Below are 20,108 nucleotides of genomic sequence, written 5' to 3'. Positions count from 1 at the left end.
CACTCCAGAGTTGTCTTTGTTTTGTGGACCCCAATATTGTTCTGGAGGTTTTACTGTAAAGTGTTGCTTGGGACTTCTGATCTGGACAAGAGCAAGAGACTCATTCTTGGGTACAGGATTGTCACTTTGATGTTCTTTCATTTCCTTCCTTTACTTCTATTATGGTTAAACACATTTGTGCATTTTTTCTGCTTGGTATTTTTTCACTCCACACTTGGTACAGAAAGCAGCACCTTGAAATCCCAGGTGAAATTAGGGCTCTGCTGTTATGGGTGTTTCTCAAGCACTTTCATTGTAAGTAGATAAATGTGGATGTAGGCACTGAGACTCAGGACAATTTACTCCACAGTTTTGCAACAGATTATTGACAGAGTTGGGTGTTTTAGCAGGGGCTCCTGGCTCTCCACCTGATGATCTGTTTTGTAATATGCTCTTATGGGCAGGATTCCCCCTTTACTGATGGGAGTCTGCCTTTGAAATGGAAATGTCACAGATGGATTCAATTTCCTGAGGATAGCTGGAATGTAAAGACTGCTGAGACCATGCTTCAAAGATGTTTGGAAGGAGGGAGGTAGTGATTCTCCCTGATAAAATTTGGCCAGGACACTGTGACATTCACAAACTCCATTGGATGAGTTGTCCTTAGCCAAGGTGGCTGCTGAATAATTTCTCCTGCAGAACCCTTTCTGACATTGTGTTGCACCTGATTTTTTCCTAGAAACCTGCCCTCTAAGCAGTAACACAGATCTTTCAGCCTGGAGCAGACAGAGGCTTCTAGTGGTGTTGTAGATTCAAGCCAAGGTTTTTCTTGATAGTCTTTCTGGTTTTCCTGACCTCCCTATCAGGAGAGACTTTTCCTTGGTTTCCTGATACTGGGTTACCAGTTAGGACCTAGAACTGATAGGAAACTTCTTCCCATGGGAGCAGGTGTGAGCTCAGCTGCTGACCCTCACTCTGCTTCACACTGCCCTCATTGGTTCTTTAAGGCAAATTCACCCCAATCCTGAGGTAAAACAGCAAAGGTTTAAGAATTACATCAGCAGCACAGTGCTGCATTCATAGTGGGTGTCCACAGGGTCTGCTAAGTGCCTGCAGCCTATTGCTGACATGTTTTCCCATGTTCTCTCCCAGGATGTGTGCAGTGAGTGCCCTCCTGGGCCTCCAGGACTGCCAGGCATCCCAGGTTTCAAAGGGGATAAAGGTCTCCGAGGACCACCAGGGAGAGATGGCCAGGATGGGAAAACGGTAAGAGAGCTGAAGGAGTCACCATGCCTGCATCTGCTGGGACCTTGTTTTTCTGTTAATATGGTTGATGGTTTCTCAATAAGATGATTAATTTTTTTTTCATCAACAACCTGGTGAATTCTTTTTAGAGGCCCGTGGAGTCAATGAACTAAACTGGTGTTTACCTCTACCTCTTGTGCATTGCAGGGGATTGCTGGTCCCAGAGGTCCTCCAGGCCCACCTGGGCTCGATGGCCCAAAGGTTGGTTGGTTTTCTTCACTTGTCTGATGAAAGCTTATTTGTGACTAATTAGTCACACTAAGTATTTTGGGAGCAGGTTACCCAAAGAAATTGGGAATGCCCCATCTCTGGAAGTGTTAAAGGCCAAGTCGGATGGGGTTTTGAACAGCTTGGTTTAGTAGAAGGTGTCCTTGCCCATAGCATGAGGGATTGTCTCACTTTAATAGTGTCTTCTACCATCCCTTTGTTCACACACAGGCAGCCACATCTAAAGGGCCTGATTCTTGTTGTTGAATTTCATTACATTGATGGATAGACTTGAGAGTAAGTTTCAACTCAAATTAGGTGAGCAAGAAATTAAAGCCTCAGCAGTAGCCACCATGCCTGTCCCTCTCCTTTTTGAATCTTATGTCCTGGAACCACTTAAGGCTGCAATGAGCTCCTGGGCTCCAAATACACCATCTGCCCTGGTGGTCTTACCCAACAACTCCAAGTATTTCCTGAAACATAATACAGGAAAAACTTTTAGCTATATGGTGCTGCTTCATGGTCTAGGACATAGGTGAAATAAAACTTCTGTTGTTTGAAGTATTCCAATAATGTCATATTTAAAGCATTTCTCATAAAGAGGGCTGCCACAAGTCTGCTCACAATGCCAGTGCCTGGCCACAGTTAAAACCTTTACAGCTGCGTAATGTTAAATAAATCAAAACAAATCAATGAGGGAGAGGTAAGGTGATTTAATGGTCGGCCACAGTTTCCTTCAGACATCCTTTCACTACCGACTTACTGTCTAAAATAGCTCCTGCTATTTTAACATCTTTGTATTTGCACTTGTTAGCGTGCAGGACAAGCTAATAGAGTTTCATTAATTAATTTCAGATCTTGCAATTAAAAATGTGGTGGGGAGAGCAGCACAATCTCAAAAGTAAATAGAGTTGATCAAAATGAAAGTATGTTCCAGGATAAAATTTACAAGAGAATTAGTAACCCATAAAGCCAATAACTGGCAGAAATGTCAAGCAATCTGAGACATACCTGGCCATCTCTCTGCTACTTTCTTATATTTCATAAGGAAGCAGAGATTTAAGCAGAAAAATGCATATTTAGGTAAAATAACAGGATACATTTCAAACTGTACATGTGCATAAAGTCAAATCAAGTAACTGATAGGTATTTTAACTTGAATTCAATAAAAACAGTTCTCAAAAAAAAAAAAAAAAAAAAAAAAAGAAGCATTTGAAGACCCCTGGGAAGGAGCAAACACAAGGTCAGTCTTTGTGACTCTTTTCTGCATATCTTAGGAGGATCCTTGCAGTGGAAGACCCAAATTGCTCTGCACTTTTGACTCTGTGGTATATTGTCCTTACCAAGCTATTAGGTCCTGCTCTGAAAGAAGAGCAGTAGAATTGCAGATCTTTGCTCATGAACAGCTTCATTCCTTCTGGCCATATGAATTTGAGCTCTTTTATTAATAAATTGCAACCCTCTTTCTCCCCTTTGTCTCCTAGCTCTCATGTAGCAAACCAGTGTATTATTTCCATGGCCAGCAATTCATTATTGCTCTGTGCATTGTTCACACCTTGCTCACCTTTACCTCAGCAATTTTCACTGTCTAGTCTCACTGTGAGCACTGGTAATGCACACATGCACATTTAAGTCAGCTGTCTCTGCCTGTGTCTCTAGAACAGAAAGAGGGGAGCAGTTTCTGGTTATGAATTTTCTGGCTGCACCTTAAAAATGCTGAAGGGTGTGGGCACCTTTGTTGGGCCAGATGATTCTTTATCAAATGTGATTTAGTGAAGTGCCTAATAACCTGCCTGGTCTTTAAGAATGTGCAATTCCTCTTTATGCCTATGATAATAAAACATTAAAAACCAGCTATGCTGACTCTGCTCAGAGGCCATTTTCCACATATATTCCTGGCTCCAGCACTGGTAGTGAAGTCTAGAGAAGAATTTAAGAGGAGGACTAAGAGGGCTCAGTCCTGATTCTTGAGTTTTATTCTTGAATGTCCAAGTGCTTTATGAGAGAGGTCAAAAAGCTGTCACAACACTGAATCTCATTGACTTTCATTGGCTCTTGTTTTATTACCAGGGTGCTAAAGGAGACCGTGGCATGACTGGGGAAGTAGGAGAAAAAGGTGAACAGGTAAAAACAGAGTGTGCTTTCCAGCAGTGCTGTCACTGTGATTGGTCCTTCACCACTAACTCCTGTGATGCCTGTACAAGAGCATCCTTCTCAGAGGTAGAGGAGGAAGATGGGAGCTCTTAATCACTGACAAACCACAAATGGGCTCTGTCAAAGAGTGGAACCATAGCTCTACAGATTCCATCCTCATCTCCAATAAAAACCTCCCAGTACCATCTGTTTCCTCACCTCTGGACTGAATGCTTTAAATTTTCTACATTACCTAACACTTCCTCATTTCCTTGGATAATCCCTAGATGATTTCCAGGAGTTCAGGTGTCTATGGGGTGAAAAAGCCAGTGTGTCTGTTTGTCTTAGATGATGAATGTAAGGAGGACCTCTTTTAGGAGGGACTGAGATGCCGCAGGAAAGATGAGAATGGTTTAAATTAGAGTAAACTTTCATAGTTAATTTTGCCAAGAGCTTAGTCACTGGTTTAAGGTGAAAATTAGCACCTCTTCAATGACATTTTTAGGACATTTTAAACAGGCTTGGTTTCTCAAATGACCTCCTGTCTTGTGCAATTCCACAATATCTGCTCTAATCTGCCATTAGCATAGACTAAAATATGCATGGGAAGAAGTACACCTGAAATTTGACTATGTTATTTTTGAAATGCATGCTTTGAAAACCAAGGTTTCACTTGAAAAAGCCTTTATTCCCTTATAACCAGCTCTCTGTGAATTGACTCATTTTGGTGTTACTTCACAATAATCACCAGTTAGCTTTTATAAAACTAGATAGGTGACTAATACATAAAGAAAGTCTCTGATTTCATTCTGCAGGGCCACCCTGGAATGCCTGGCTTCTCAGGGGCTCCTGGAAACCCGGGTCCACCTGTAAGTTCCTCTGTTGCAAACATGGTCCTGTAGTTTATTGTTGATAAAGGGTGTTGCAAGCTCCATGTGGTGGAAGGAACCATTCCCATCTGTCTGTGCAGTGAATTTTCATTTTCCAGTGGGTTCCTCCTGATCCCCTGAGTGTGATTGAGTTCCCCACTCATGGTAATTGCTATTTAATACATTGGCCACTTTCCACTGATTGCTTCAACTCATTCTGTAAATTGTTGCTAAGCTTCAGTTGCTCTCTTTATACAACATAAAGATGATGATTAAAACTCTTCCATAGGGACTATTTAGTACATGTATAGGTGCTTTCCTGTATGTGGGGTAAATTGTTAGTCTAGAACTAGCAGATCTAAGAGCATTTTCTCAATTTTGCACAGTAGTATGAGACTGGATTTTCTCCAATTTTCATGTTGTGGGAGTTACTTTTGTATTAAAAGGCCTTTTTCATGTCCCTCTCTATCACAGTCTTCATTCTTAGATTCTGCTCTCTCCATGAATAAAATTATGCTTCTTTGTATTTAAAAATGGGTGATAGTGCAGGATCAGGGATGAGATCACTTGGCTCTCCTGCTGGCTCTCCTGCTTTACTCCCTTCAAATTTGGGGATTTTTTCTGAGTCAAGGACTTTTCTCTCCAAACCACCTTTCATTGCCCAGAGTCATCACAGCTCATATTGCTGCTTACAGTGCAGTTTGGCTGTGCTGTGCTGAGGGTGTGCCACCTTCATCTGTTCTGGGGATCAGCACAGCCTGAATTCCCATTGCACTGACTAAATGACAGGACATACCAGAAAGGGGGATTAGATTAAAATTCCATATTCAGATGGTATCAATGCCTAAAGGATGCTGGGTGCTTTGCTGCTGTGACAGCACATGAACTTGCTTTGTGAGTGATTTGAGCTCCCATGAGCATTATTTTAGGAGAAGTTAATAACAGACACATTTGCTGTGTCTCTGTTAACCTAATACTGCTACAACTACAGAGCTGAACCAGTGGGATTAAAACACTTTAAATTGTCCTATGAGACCTCCTGAACAGACTCACAGCCAAAGGAAAAGTAAAACTGAGCCTGTCAAAACAGAGCAAAATGTGATGTCCCCAATACAATTTTGTTCTTCAGGTTTTGCTGACTTTTCCCTCTGTCTGCATTTACTTGTGGCTCCAGGAGTTTGCCTGATACAGTGTGTGTTTCATAATTTCTGTTCTCCCACAATTGCTGTTCTTCAGAGTTATTTTTGTCATGATTGGCTTTTTCCTACTTGTCCCCTATTTTCAGAAGGAAGAGCCAAGACCAAACTCAAATATCTGACTATTTCTGGCTTTGGAGGCTGATTGAGTGCAGAGGTTGGCACTGCTTTTCAGTGATGGATGAAGAAATGGAATGAATGTTAAGCTGAGTGATTAAAGAAAGCTCCAGAGTTGCCAGCTATGTGTTGACAAATATATAAAATGCATTAATCATTCACGTTGTTTCTGCTTTATTTTGTTTAGGGATCAGATGGGGCACCAGGACCAATAGGACCAGCAGGAAACCCAGGAGACATGGTAAGCTCTGAGCTCTGTGCTTGACTGCTGGCTTCACCTGGTTTTAGGTCTGTGAAGTAAAACTGAGCTGGAATCCATGTAATGTCCCTTGAAAGCTCCCCAAAATATTCAGCCTGCAAATAAAAGTTCCACAAATAACCACAGGTTACTGTTCTAGCACTTTTTTTACTCACCAATGAAATTCCAAGTTGGCCAGAAGATAGTCCAGCCCATGGGACCTCTGTGGAGGTTTTTGTACCTCTTGTCTGCCTGTCCTTGCTATTAATGTCTCTTAGCTGCCAGAACAGGATTTCTAAATCTGTTAGGATGCTTCATGACCTAAGGCTAATACCTGAACTCTATGTGGGGATCATCAAAATATAACCAGAAACCTGTTCAAGGATGTCACAGCACAGACTGCTGAGATGCTGGAGCCTGGCACTATTTCCTGGCACCACAAAAAATACCATTACATGTATAACTTTTTGAGAAGCCCATGAAGAATATTGGCATTGCTGTTTCATTTTAAGGGTTTTCAGATGCTTCTATGTCAATGCATCAGAAAACCCTGGAAGAAACAGGTAATCTGATCGATGCTAATTTCAGTTTGAAAATTTGAAAATGAACCTTCCCTAAAGAATACTCCCTATTGAGTTGGAACAGTTTAAAACTGTGTAATTCCATTATGGATTTCTACAGCAAGGTTTCCTAAGGGACAAGGTGCCTTTTGCAGAGCCATTTCACAACCTGAACTTCATCATAAGTAAACAGTGATGGTCCTTCTGATGGCTGTTATGAAATAGAGAGCATTCTCAGAGAGGCCAGAGATGAAATGAACAGGCTAGCTGAAATTCCATTTCAAATGGATGATAAGATTGTGACACTGTGAAAGACCTGGAGTGATATTGTCCAATCCTGCTGGGTAAGGGGATTTCTTGGGATGGTCAGCAAGGCACTTCTGGTAATTACTCATTTAAAAGGTATAAAATACACATCTGCTTCCTGGCAGGACTCCTCATCCAGGAAGTTAAGGATGAAATATTAAATATAATTAAGCTTCAGGAAAAAAAAATCTGAGTGATTTCAGAGGTTTCTCAATTGGTAAGAACTCAATAATAGTGTATTTTTTATGTTTAAAGAGAGTCATCCATTCTAAAATAGAAGGAGTTCAAGAAAATTTCCTAGACTATGTGACATGAGCTACAAGACCACCTTCTCACAGTTGTCCCATCAGACTCTACATGTGATAAATCTTCATCTGATAGAAGCCTCTGAGGATCTTGCCTGACACTCAGTGTTTGTTCTTTCTTTACAGGGCAAAGATGGTCCCCCAGGTCCACAGGGCCCACCAGGGCTGCCTGGACTTCCAGTGAGTGTGATTAAGCTCCTTCTAATTCAATACATTAAATTATTCATGCACACATAGGTATGTAAAACAAAGGGGTGACACTTCCGAGGTGCTTTGAGAGTGGTGTGTGGTCTGTAGCAGTGTCTGTTATGCTTATGCAATGTCCTTGTTCCAGGACAGTATTTGTTTTGTTCCAGGATCTGTATTTGATCACTTTAAAGTAAAGTGTTAATAACAATGTGAATCAGGACTGTTCATTGCTTGTCTTCTCATAGGAAGAAATACTCTTATACAGAGCATGGAAATCAAGTTATAACTCCAGTGTAAGGGCACAAGGATTCAAAGACTGGGACATTGACTTTATCTGAATCCAGTCAAAATTATTTCTTTGCACTGACTCAGATTCAAGTGCACCTTGGGCATAGACTCCTCTCTTCTGGAAAATGTAACAGTACGACATTTGGGGATTTTTTTAATCTGTCATAAAGATAAAGCCAGAGATAATTCTACTGTAAAGTAGCCTACCTGAAGATAATGGCATTATAATGATTTATAACAGTTGGTTTTAGAATCATGATTTTAGATTGTTGGCCTGCTCACCTTGCTGGAAAGGGAAATACTGCCATATGGGAAAGGGAAAGAGGTTACAGGTGTAGCAGGGAGAGGTTTATGACTGAGCTATAGAAGTTGGGAGGGCTTTGGAGATGTAGGCAAACATAAGAATGTCATGATGAGCAGACTTCTCACACTGACAAAACCCCCACCAATCATCCTTGTCAATTTTACTCTGTTTTGCATTTCATTTTACAGGGCATTGCTGGGAATGATGGCAAAGATGGCAAACCAGGATCTCTGGGGGAGCCGGTAATGTAATTTAAAACTGTTTTGCTCAGTCAATCAGAAGCTGTATCCAGTTGTTGTTTTTGAAGCTGCCTATCTATGGACTCCTCAGGGGGAACAAGGAGCCTGTTTGCACATCTGTTTTTAACACCAGAAAAACTGTATTGTCTTGAGCGACTTATAGGCATGACACATGAGCAATCTTGAAAAGAAACTGTGTTCTTTTACTTTTACAACTACCATAAATACACTAAAACTTAGTGACTCCACTTTTACAGCTGTCTTAAACACTGCAGAGAAAGAAGGTTGTCTTGTAACATTAAGCCTAGTGATCCATCCTTTTGATAGAAGTTTATGGGGCATAAAAAGTTTAGAGGAGTCTTTAAAGAAGCTTTTTTCTGGATTGCTCTGAGACAGTTCTGTTGCCCAGAATTAGAGTTTATATTTGATTTTCTCTACTTAGTCTATTACTTGCATTTGCTGAGGCAAAAAAGCTGAGCTACAAAGTTGTCAGCTAAAAGGCAATGTTAATAAATTTGGCAGTGGATGTAATTTCTTGCAACTGTGTGTGTTACATGAAGAATGTGCTTCCAGTATCAGGCATTGCCAGCCTCTTCCTGTGACTTGCCAAATGGGACGTGGTGGTTCTGGGAACAGCCAAGTTCCCAGGCATTAGGACAAATGCTAAGTAGAGGAGTGCTTGTCACAGAAGCTGCAGATAGTTTGTGTTTGCACCAAACCACTCAATTTCTGTGTGCAGATGCTGATTTTGCATGTGCTGATTAGGTGTTGGTGCAGCTCTGACACTGCAAACATGCACCAGTCCAGAGCTGTGAGGTGCCTCAGGAGCTCAGAGTGCAGGTGACAGAGCAGCTCAAGGTGTGTTTGGGAATGCCTGTCCCTGCTGCTCTCCCTGCAAACTCAAACTCTGATGGACAAACTCTGGGCACTCACGGTTCTTAGTGATGTTGTGTCTAAGGGAGGGGACTGGGAGGTTTCCAGCAGCAGTGAGATGGACCTGGGGCTCTCTCTAACATGAGCATTATTGTTTCCCACAGGGAAAGCCTGGAGAACAAGGGCTCCCAGGCCGGGAGGGTGCCAGAGGATTGCCGGTGAGTGCTGCTCTAAGGGTTCCACCCACTCACCCCCTGTACTGTAGTCAGGGGGCATTTCTTGGGCAAATGAGGTTCTTTACTGATGGAAACATATAACCAGTCCTGGCATTGTGACTAAATAAAATATGTCAATAAGCAACTACAATAGAACACAGACATTTCTGAATCCTTCACAATGGAGAACAGTAAATCCCTAATCTAGAAATTAAAGCATGTGACCTCATGCCACTTCTCCACCAGAAGTCACAGCTGTAGCCCTTGTGCTCTGTTACAGGTCCTCTGAAAGACTGGGGACAGTAAAGTTTAGGGTTAAATACTGTATTGGCTGGACACATCAGGGATATACAGAGCACAGCCTTGGTTTTACAGCTTAAGGAGCAATGGAAAACTTTTCCTGTGATGTGGCCTTGCCTAATTATTCCCTGGGACACAGCTAGTCCATGCTGATCAGTCCCTAGTAACTTTTGGCAAAACTGGACAGATTATTAAATGAACATTTAGTGAAGATAGAGTTTTCTTAGTCTTTCCTGCATCAGGATGATGGATAATTATTGATTTCATTCCCTTGTATAGGGTTTCAAAGGACAGAGAGGAGATACAGGTCCCCCAGGTCCCCGGGTAAGTAACAGGTACCTCATGCACAATCCTTTGGAGAAAGATTGTGGGAATTGAAATTGTCTTTTCTGAGGCAGTAGGTAAAAATGATGACAGTGTTTTACGTGGCTGTTTTCAACTATGGGCCACCTCTATGGACAGAAATGACAGCAGCTGGCTTCATTCCCTCTGCTGAACTTCTGATTGCAGGGAAGGTGAGGCAGCTGGTAGAGCTCAATCCTCTGATGCTCCCTTTGAGATACTCCTTTGTGAATAAGTTTCAAGGATGCCTCCATGCCACATCCTTCTGGTAAAATGCTGGCAAAGTGAGGACCTCTACTGCACTTGTTAGACAAGTGCTGGCTCTCCTCCATAAATGCTGAAGAAGTGCAAAATAAGTTCAAGTAGAAAACTTACAGAAAAGTGAATAGAAGTGTCCCTTTGGCTTAGTTTCTTGGGAGTCATAAAACCCAAACCTCAAGTCCTGCATGAAAAGTTGTTCTCCACTCTCTTTGGAGCTCCTTGGTGTAAAAAGGGGAATACAAAACTGATTGTTTTTCTACCTAATCCTGCCTTTTTTACAGGGAAGTAAAATTCTCTGCTTTCAGAAGTTTATGTGAAAAATCCAGTGCTGGATATCCTCATCTCTTCCTCATTATGATAGCTTCTGTATCATGAATGTGTTGGTGGTTTTCAGTGCCTGCAGTAGCAGTAGCAAATAATTTGCTGGAAAGCAGAGCACTGCCTTGTGCATCACTTACAGGAGATGTTTCTGAGTTATTTTTATAAGCTGCGTGTCATATAAGATGAACGAGGCTCTTGCTGGCTTTAAAAGATTTTTCACTGAGCTCAGTCACACATTGCAGAAACCCCATACCTGTTCTGGTGGTGATACTGGTCTGAATTTGACCTTGAGCTGATCTCTTCCCTTTTTGCTGAATTGCAGGGGGAGCCAGGTGTGACGGGTCCTGCTGGTCGTGAGGGGCCACCAGGGAAAGATGTAAGTGCACTATTTTGAGCAGAAATGAATCTCCTTCTCCCTGACAAATGAAAATTTTAATTCACAGTGACCCTGACCTGAAACAGCTGCAGAAACTCCAATAAAGGGTGAATTACTGCAGGGAAAGATTTGTGCAAAGATCATTAGGGGAAACAAAGAATTAGAGGGCCTTTGTCACCGCTCAGCTGCTGACACTAAAATGTCAGCTATATCTTTGGATAAGCAGAGAAAGCAGCATTGTGTGAAGCCCAGGCTGTGCTTGGTAGCCATGGACCTGTCTTCTGGCACCCATCTCTGAGCAGAGCTCTGCTCTGCAGGTCCCACCAGGCCAGGCTCTGTCACGCTTCCTCTGCCACAGCTGCATCTGACTGACTGTGTCACTCCACTGAAGTCTGGGAAATACCTATGGAATAAGTTGCTGCTACTCAGAGGAAAGAAAGATGGTACAAACAGTTCCTCTAGCATGACTAGTGTCAAGTGCAGTCACATAACAGAGTCCTGGGAGGGAGCAGCTGATGTGGGATCCTGCAGCAGCTGCTAAGCAATGTTCCCAGCAGCTGATGTGCCACTGCCATGGGACCTGGAGAGGTGGCTTCTCATTTAAACCCCTTTGTGTCACTGGAAGCTGGTGTGCTGAAAATGGTACACTATAAAGCAAAATGTAGGGCAGACCAAAAGGAACCCCTCGGAGGACATGAAGGAAGCTCTGAAGCCTCCCTGCAGAGAGAATAGGTTTGTCAGTTCTTGAGAAATTTCAGAGAATCTCTGTCCCTAAGAAATACAGCTTTAAGATAGTCTGATAATAACCTGATAGAAATGGTTTCTGCCTGTAACCAGGTTGCATTTAGTGGTAGGTGTTTAAAATTCAAAGGGTTGATCTTCCTCATAAATAACTGAAAGAGGGCAGTGGGATTCCTTTAATCCTGTTTTCCCTAATACGTGAACAGTGTAATTTAGCAGGAGTATTTTGAAATGTTTGTTCACTTGCCTCTGTGCCAGATCTTTCTCAGTCATCATAATACTTTTCTTCCTTTCAGGGTGATCCTGGTCCCATAGGACCACAGGGCCCTCGAGGGCTCCGAGGGCAGCCGGTGAGTTCTCTCTCCTGACAAGCCATTTCTAGAGGTCCATAATAGTTCATAGAATGGTTTGGATTGGAGGGAGCATTAATAATAATAATGTAGTTCTAACCCCTTGCCCTGGAAAGGGATGCCACCCACTAGACCAGCTTGCTCAGAGCCCAATCAAGCCTGGCCTTGAAAACTTCCAGGGATGGGCTGTTGTGTATGGTGGGAATGTTCTGTAGTCCAGAACTCTGGCTTGAAAGAAGAGAGTTTAGGAAGATTCAGACAATGTTTGATTAAAACACTTTGCCTTTCAGAAACACAAATAAGAGTAATATTGCTAGGAACTGATGATGACTTATAATAGTGCAAGGGACTGATGGTTGCTGACTGAGTGGGAAGAACAGTTCAATGGATTCTGTCAGGATGCAGAGTCAGAAATACTCATATTTCAGTCCTGCCTCTGGGATCCCACTCACTTCTCACATGGCCTCGGTTTTCAAAGGTAGACACTCACTGTGGATGCCCAAGCTGTTTTGTGGGGTTCAGTTGTGATGCTATTCACCTGTACTATTTTATTACAGCTTCAGTGGAGAAATAGATATCTAGTTGACATTTCAAGAAGTTTCATTTGGGATGGCTCAGAAATTATTTTTATTAGTTTCACAGGGTTTAAAATTCTGTCTTAGAAATTAATCCTTATCAAATCTGAATTGTTATCTCTGTTGCTGAACCAAGGCACATGTTTAGTGTGTTGCAATGAGTGAGTTCCTTTCCTCTGTGGAAGACCTAGTGGTGAAACAGATTCCACAGAATGACTGGGGGGGGGAAGTGCTGACTCAGCAATGCCAGGAGTTGGAGCAGCAGGTCCCTCCAAGCTGGGGGGGTTGGGGTTTAGATTAGACTGCAAGAACATAAGGAGACCTCCTGTGTCTACCTCATAATTGATCTCATTACTCCTGTGCTGCTGGCATCACTCACTATCGTGTTGTGCCCCTGCACAACATCAGCAGTGAGTAAAATTATTTGAAAGGATAGAAATTATCATAACCCCAAGACACAGTCTTCTTTGCAGAAGAGTTACTTGTATGTTGGAGGCCAATGTATCAGTTTCTCTTGTTCTTCCTTTTCTTTGTTTTTTATCTAAAAAAGAGTGTGAGGTATGATTTTGAATATTGACAGTACAAGGGCTGGTCTTTATGGTCAACTCCAGTGAAGGGAAAGACTCTGAATGTTGAGTTGAAAGAAAAGGAGTGTAAAATCTCACCAAACTTTGTGTATGATTAGCTCTGCTGCTTTCATAAGGAACAATGAGAAACAGGTTCTTTTAAGGGATGATTTGGCTCATTCTGAATTGTCTGGTGTCAGGTATCTATCAAATGTTAGAACAAGTATTTCTCTCCATTCCTCAAAAAAGGGGAAGCCTGAGATGATTTAAAAAAGAGTCTTGTCTGAACAGTGGTGACCTGGAGCAGCCAGAGGAGGTGGCTCCATCCACCCAGAAGGGTGCTGCATATGATAAGGACAAGGGTGCAGGGAAGGAGAAGTGATGGTTTGGTCCTCCTCAGACCTGCTGATTTGGGTGTCCATATTGATTTTTTTTCCTGAGATCAGCCATGCAGTCAGGGACGCAGAAGCTGTGAGGTCAGTTGGAAATAAGATACTTCACAGTCTGTCAGGAGAGGAGACTGAACAATGCTAAAGAAATCCCTGCTGATGTAGGTGTAGCTGAATATTTCTAGTTTTAGCATGCATTACATCACTAACCTTTTTTCTTTTGACACAGGGCAAAAATGGAGTGCCTGGATCTGCAGGAGAACCTGGCCCAGCTGGTATCCCAGTAAGTACCACAAAGGGAGGCTGGTGCAGCCAGGAGAGGTGACTGACCAAGTGTCGGTGGAGTGGATTAGTGTAGCTGGTTACCATCCCTGAGGTTTCCATGTCTGAAGATGGGTGATCTGAAAATCAGTAGCTGGCCACAATTTTGAAGGGTGTTTGGCTATGTTCCTGGAATTGAGATGCTAGCTGGGTCATCACTTTTCCCAGTGAAAGTTAAGTGTTCACAGCAAATGGAAATGATTGATTGCCTAGCATGGAAAAAAGATTGGCATGCCTCCTCTTCACCAGTAGATTGAATTTTGCCAAGCAGAGAGCATGCAGCCAGCAGAGAGTTGTCACAAGGAAGGAGAGGGCCTCGGGGAGTTGGCTGGCTGCCATTGAGGGATAGTGGCAGCAGAAAAATCCTCCCAGGCACTTGAGGGAAGAGCAGACAGCGGGCAGTAAACCAGGATCAGGAAGCATAATGAAACTCCCCTGAGGCCATCCTGTAAGGAAGAACAGCTTGTAAATGAAAAGCTATAAGAAGGACGGTGGTTTGGTTGTTTTTTGTGTTTTTTTCCTCTGTTCTGCTGCTGAAAATTGTCCAGAATTCAACAAATCCATGCAAACATTTCTTTGTGCCCAGTAGCATCTATCACAATTCAGAGCTCTTCCCTCTCTTTGCCCATGGAGACAGTACAGCTTGCTGGACTGTGGGATTAACAGGAAAACAAAGACAGAGCAGGAAGAATGTGAAAAGCTGCAGCAGGGCTTCACTCTTTGTGACCTTTGCAAAGTCATAAAGCCACCCCAGCCTCGCCACAGACTTGTGCCCTGATCAAGCATCTGCAGAGATGTCTCAGAGGAGCAAACACCACAGAATCACAGAATCACCAGATTGGAAGAGACCTTCAAGATCATTGACTCCAACCCATGCCCTGACACCTCAACTAAACCATGGCACTGAGTGCCGCATCCAGTCTTTTTTTAAACACATCCAGGGATGGTGACTCCAACCCCTCCCTGGGCAGACAATTCCAGGACTTTATCACTCCTTCCATAAAATAATCTTTCCTAATATCCAACCTACATTTATTTCCCTTGGTGCAGCTTGAGACTTGACTCTGTTCTGTCAGTTGTTGCCTGGAGAAAGAGACCAATCCCTTCCAGGAAGTTGGTTTCTGACTAGAACCACCTTTCAGGAAGTTGTAGAGGGTGATAAGACCACCTCTAAGTCTCCTTTTCTCCAGGCTAAGCACTCCCAGCTCCCTCAGTCATTCCTCACAGGAATTCCTTCTTGCCCTGTGGATCCTTGCTCTTGCCTTTTCAAACTTATTCTCTCATTTTTGTTACACCTACCCTTGTTCCCAATTCCTATCACTGTTTTTTTTACCTTCTGGGTCTTTCTCAGGTCACTGTGGCTTTGGGATGCCTTGTGAATGCCAATTGGGGATTATTATTTTAATCATCATAGTGTTATCACAGTACCTATGTGATGTGACCCAGGGACTCACAGGCAGCTTTCTGCACAAACAGCACCACAGCAGCCTTTGCTCCTGAGGATTTAGAATCCAAAAATAACATAGGAGATTGAAAAAGGATAAAGTCAGATGGATGAGAAAGGGGAAACGATGAGACAGTGTTGGTCAGCAGAACAGACAGTCATCTCATCATTATCATTCTCTGTCATTAAAATGAATCCTCTCCTTTTCATAAAGGTTATTATGGGAAGTGTCTCCTTTTGCTGTACATAAATCCATTTATTTTGAAATGCACTAATTTCCTTCCCAGTGTGGTGTGACAAGCCAATATTTTATATTTCTATGTTGAAAAAAAGGAATGTGAGGAAGGTTATCATGGCAATAAGGAATTTTTTTTCCACCTTCACTATTGCTGACTTGAAATCACAAGGTAAAATCTGCCAGGAGCCTTTTCCTTTTGCTGTTTGAAAAGTGCCCATCACAGTTCACACTTGCTCATGATTAAGCCCACACACAGCAACACAATCCAGCCCCTGAAATCTTCAGGGCAAGTTACACACCCCAAATCCATGTGCTTTGTGCCTGACAGGCTCATTGGTGCTCACTTTGCATGAGTTTTACTCTAAGAAGAAAAAGGGCTGTGTTCTGAACCAAAATTAGGGGGCAAAGTTCTGAAAATAAAGGTTAAACTAAGAGTTAAAACCACATCAGAAGTGTGCATGAGACAGTTCTGTATCATGAGCTGTCATTTCAACTGCCCTGATCTGCAAGGAGAAAGGGACAGTTTGACAGAATATGACAAGAGATAAGTGAAAGAGACATAAATTGAACCTGGAAATAAAGGCAAAGGAGAAGCCCTGTAGCTGTCTGCTGGTTGTATTCTTGGATTTGAGTAGTATGACCACCTGCACTGTTTCCCTGTCATCACCCATCACAGAATGTCTGCTGTCAACACCCCCTTATAAGCCATGTGTCACCACAACAGCCCTGGAACACACCTTCTGCCCCTGCCATAATTTTCCCTTTTCATCTTCTCCCAGGGACCCTGAAGAGCTTATTAATAAGGCAACCACAGTGCCTGCACCCTGCTTTTATAAAATACTTTGTTCTTCCTTGTCATTTTGGGAGTCTTGCTGCTAAAATGAAATTTCCCAGTTCCAGTGTATCTGTAAATGAATGTTCTTTGAAAGAGGTGTTATGAAAAGGTGTGCTAGTGTCTGTCTCATTTCTGTCCTAAGGGTCCCAAAGGAAATAAAGGAGAAACAGGCAGCCCAGGACTCCCTGGCTTTATAGGACCCCGAGGACCACCTGTGAGTATGTCTGGGGATGGATTAGATCCTCTCTTTACCTGATTTTAAAGGTTAGACAGGAAGATGGACATGCTTCTCTTCAGTTAGGTAAAAAAAAAAAAAAAAAAAAAAAAAAGCAGGATGTATAACAAATCCAGAAGCCATAAAATTTTACTTCCAAAGGAAACTGGACTGCAAAAATAGCATTTTTCATATGGATGAGCAACCATAATCTCATGTATGGAGCTGGTACCTGCCAGTCAGCCCTGATAATGTGTGCATTAATCAGACTGCTTCAGTAGTCTTCTTAATACAGGTATGGGGTATTTAAGTTCTCAGACTTCATCTCTGCATGAACCTTAGATGGGCTAAGTAGGGAAATTGTGAGTGCTGTATTATTAGTGCAAATTGTGAGTACTTTATTATTAGTGCAAATTCACTAATAATACAGGTATTTCTGATACTTACTATTCTGAAGGAAATTCCTTTGTTGCCAGCAACAGAGGTACATTGCAATTAAAGCATTCATATATCTCCCAAAGTGATCTAAAATAATAAACCTATACCATGACATTATCACAGCCTCAGAATTCAATCTCTTTGCAAGGTGAGTAAAAGATCTTAAATTCCACTAGAAGGATGGAAAAAGTGATTGCTAGTTAATTTTTTTTATTTCTAGATTTGTTGTGACAAAAAATGATAATTTAAAAGATTTTTGTATGTCTCTAGCAGAGCTGAATCTTCCACAGGATGGTTCTTTTTTTCCTTCTGTATTTTTAATGTTAAATTTTATGATTTGAAAGGAAGGTTTTGGATGAAAAGAGTAGAAATAAATATTTCTCTGGACAATGAATTTTAAGCAGCAAACATGGTAGCCATTTAAAACTGAAGTGGGCCTAAGGAAAACTCAAGTGAGTTTAATGCAGCTTTATTTGGATCACACATCTCTGATTAGTTCATTCCTCATGGAGATGTGTATGGGAGCTAACACAGCTGAAGATGTTATGTTTCCAAGGGAAAATATCATGTTACAGATATGATCATGTGTGTTGGCTGCAATCAGACTTAGAAAGTTTTTTTTTTTCTATACATGATATGGGAAAGTGGCCAGAATTTCAGCAACAATTAGGTTAATGTTTACTTTGCTTTACCTGCAGTTCAGGACTGCAGTGATTTTTTTTTCATTGAAATACTAAAATGGAAACTATATTGTCTAATTTTCACATTAAAAATGAAAAAAAAAAAAGATATGTGTAAATAATTCTGCAAGGGTACTTATTGAAATTAAGATTATTTAATACAGTTCTGAAAGACAGGTGAGCACTTCGCTTAAAATTCTTTAAACCTCTGTATGTGTTTTTCCAGCTGGTGTAATACAAGATGGTACTTCTACTGACAAAATTTACTTCACTTACATCTTCAGACACTTATGGGTATAATGCTGATGCCATTATACTTATGGGTATAATGCTGGTGCTCCTTAAGTTAAACAAGACCATATAAAGTGTATGAAACTTCAGGAATTGTTAGTAAGAAAAAGGAGCAAAGTGTGTTGGAAGCAGGAACACACAGTGAAAGATCTGCCCTCAGCTGGTTTGTTAGAAATTACTTCCTGTTATTTATGTTTACATGGGATGCAAATTCACTAAAAAATGCTTTCCAAATAGCAGGATGTGTCTATCCAGGAATGACCAATAGCAGTAGGATAAGGATAAATCATGCAAACCTGCTACTGTGTAGAAAAAACTTGTGTTGTTAACACAAAGCAACACTTATGAGTATTAGGTAGAGTCTTTCTTCCAGCTCCTCCAGTGTGATGCTAAATCCACTTTCTGTGTGTCTTAGGGAGAACCAGGAGAGAAAGGTCCTCCTGGAAAAGAGGTAAGTTAAATTCACTGTTGTTTCAATATAAGACTGGTGACACAGGGAAAAAATTCGTCAAGGGTGTTACCAGGGTTGAAACAAATTGGGTTTTTTTTTCATAGAATGATTTGGGTTGGAAGGGATCTTAAATATCATCTATTTCAACCCACCCTGCCAGGGGCAGAGACATCTTCCACTAGACCAGGTTGCTCAGAACCCCATTCAACCTGATTTTTCAACCATTCCAGAGATGGGACATTCACAACCTCTCTGGACAACCTGTTCCAGTGCCTCACCACCCTCACAGTGAAAAATTTCTACCAAATATCACCCTTTCTGATTGTGAAGCCATTTACTTCTTGTCCTGTCACTACAGTGCCTGACAAAAAAGTTCGTCACCATTTTTCTTATAAACCCCCTTTTAATTCTGGAAGGGACTCTGAGGTTCCCCCAGAGCCTTCTCTCCTTCAGGCTGAGTAACCCCAGCTCTCTCAGCCTGAATCCACAGAAGAGGTGCTCCAACCCTTTGGGCATCTTTGTGACCTCATTTGAGCATCTTTGTGGCCTCATTTGAGCTTCTCTAACAGGTTCATGGCCTTGCTTATATTCTGGCATCACAGCTGGACACAGCACTCCAGGTGGGGTCTCACCAAAGGGGAGTGAAGAAAGAGAATCACTCTCCTAAACCTGCTTGTCATGTGGTTGGGGCGGGGGCTTTTGCTGTTTTTTGTTTGTTTGGGGTTTTTTGTTTGGTTGGTTTTTGGTTTTTCTTTTGATTTATTTTTCTTTTGAGAGCAAAAGAGAAAGCTCTCAGGAAACTGTGGGGTTGTCATGGAAGTAAATTTTCCTGGGGTCACAGGGATCATTACAAAGGCATATGTTTCATTATTTACTTTTATTATGGATGGTTCTTTTATGCTTACCTTTATTCTCTTGCAGGGCACACCAGGGAAACAGGGTGCAATTGGCTCCAAAGGAGAGAGGGTAAGTTGGAGAACATTACCAGTTATTTGATTATGATGAAATAAAGAGAGCTATTCTGAGTTAGGGCCTGGGGGCAGAGGTCATTCAAAAGTGAAGCCAGTGCTTCTCAGTCTTCCAGGTCTCTTTAATCATTCTCCATCAGAACAATTTGTGATTCATTTGTAGTGCACCAGATGTTGCACTCAGCAACTTTGCCAGCTCAGCTGTGAGTGTTTCTCTGTGTTTGGAAATCAGAAGTTTGCTTCTTATTTTGTGGTGGTAATGTCCTTCTCTTCACTTAGGGAGAGCCTGGCATCAAAGGTGAAAAAGGCCTTCGAGGAGAAAAGGGTCCTCCAGGTGATCCTGGGATACCTGGTCACAAAGGCCATCCAGGACTGATGGGTCCCCACGGACCTCCAGGAGACACTGGGCAAGTTGGTCCTCCTGGTCCTCCGGGGCAGCCAGGATTTCCAGGACCAAGGGTAAGGTTGCCAGAAAAAGGCTTTGCACAGTAATTTTGCTGCCACAGGGATCAGAAAAGTGCCTCAGAGTACATTGAGAATGACAGAAACTGGAGCAGGAGTATGTTTTAACAGGGAGGCAGTGCTTTTAGCTCTTAATACCCATAAAGGGGAGCTGTAGCACATGTCAGGGAATCATGGAATCATAGAGTGGTTTGGGTTAGAAGAAACCTTGAAGACCATCAG

At 42.1% G+C, this 20,108-nt stretch overlaps 1 protein-coding gene across 1 annotated transcript in view; it reads left to right on the top strand.

The window, feature by feature from the left end:
* The window catches only part of COL22A1 (collagen type XXII alpha 1 chain), a 228,500-nt gene that overhangs the window by 196,679 nt on the left and 11,713 nt on the right, over window positions 1–20,108 (top strand). Inside the window, exons 46-61 of the mRNA XM_026790395.2 lie at window positions 1,132–1,245; window positions 1,432–1,485; window positions 3,562–3,615; window positions 4,440–4,493; window positions 5,994–6,047; window positions 7,342–7,395; window positions 8,185–8,238; window positions 9,273–9,326; window positions 9,903–9,947; window positions 10,870–10,923; window positions 11,961–12,014; window positions 13,774–13,827; window positions 16,525–16,596; window positions 18,421–18,456; window positions 19,378–19,422; window positions 19,704–19,883. Of these exons, the coding sequence (XP_026646196.2) occupies window positions 1,132–1,245; window positions 1,432–1,485; window positions 3,562–3,615; window positions 4,440–4,493; window positions 5,994–6,047; window positions 7,342–7,395; window positions 8,185–8,238; window positions 9,273–9,326; window positions 9,903–9,947; window positions 10,870–10,923; window positions 11,961–12,014; window positions 13,774–13,827; window positions 16,525–16,596; window positions 18,421–18,456; window positions 19,378–19,422; window positions 19,704–19,883 (1,032 nt within the window). The remainder of the gene's footprint in view (window positions 1–1,131; window positions 1,246–1,431; window positions 1,486–3,561; window positions 3,616–4,439; window positions 4,494–5,993; window positions 6,048–7,341; window positions 7,396–8,184; window positions 8,239–9,272; window positions 9,327–9,902; window positions 9,948–10,869; window positions 10,924–11,960; window positions 12,015–13,773; window positions 13,828–16,524; window positions 16,597–18,420; window positions 18,457–19,377; window positions 19,423–19,703; window positions 19,884–20,108) is intronic.

Source organism: Zonotrichia albicollis, chromosome 1, assembly GCF_047830755.1.
Source record: "Zonotrichia albicollis isolate bZonAlb1 chromosome 1, bZonAlb1.hap1, whole genome shotgun sequence".
Lineage (NCBI taxonomy): Eukaryota > Metazoa > Chordata > Aves > Passeriformes > Passerellidae > Zonotrichia > Zonotrichia albicollis.
Note: the sequence above shows the minus strand (reverse complement) of the source record. Positions and strands in the feature narration are given on the sequence as shown.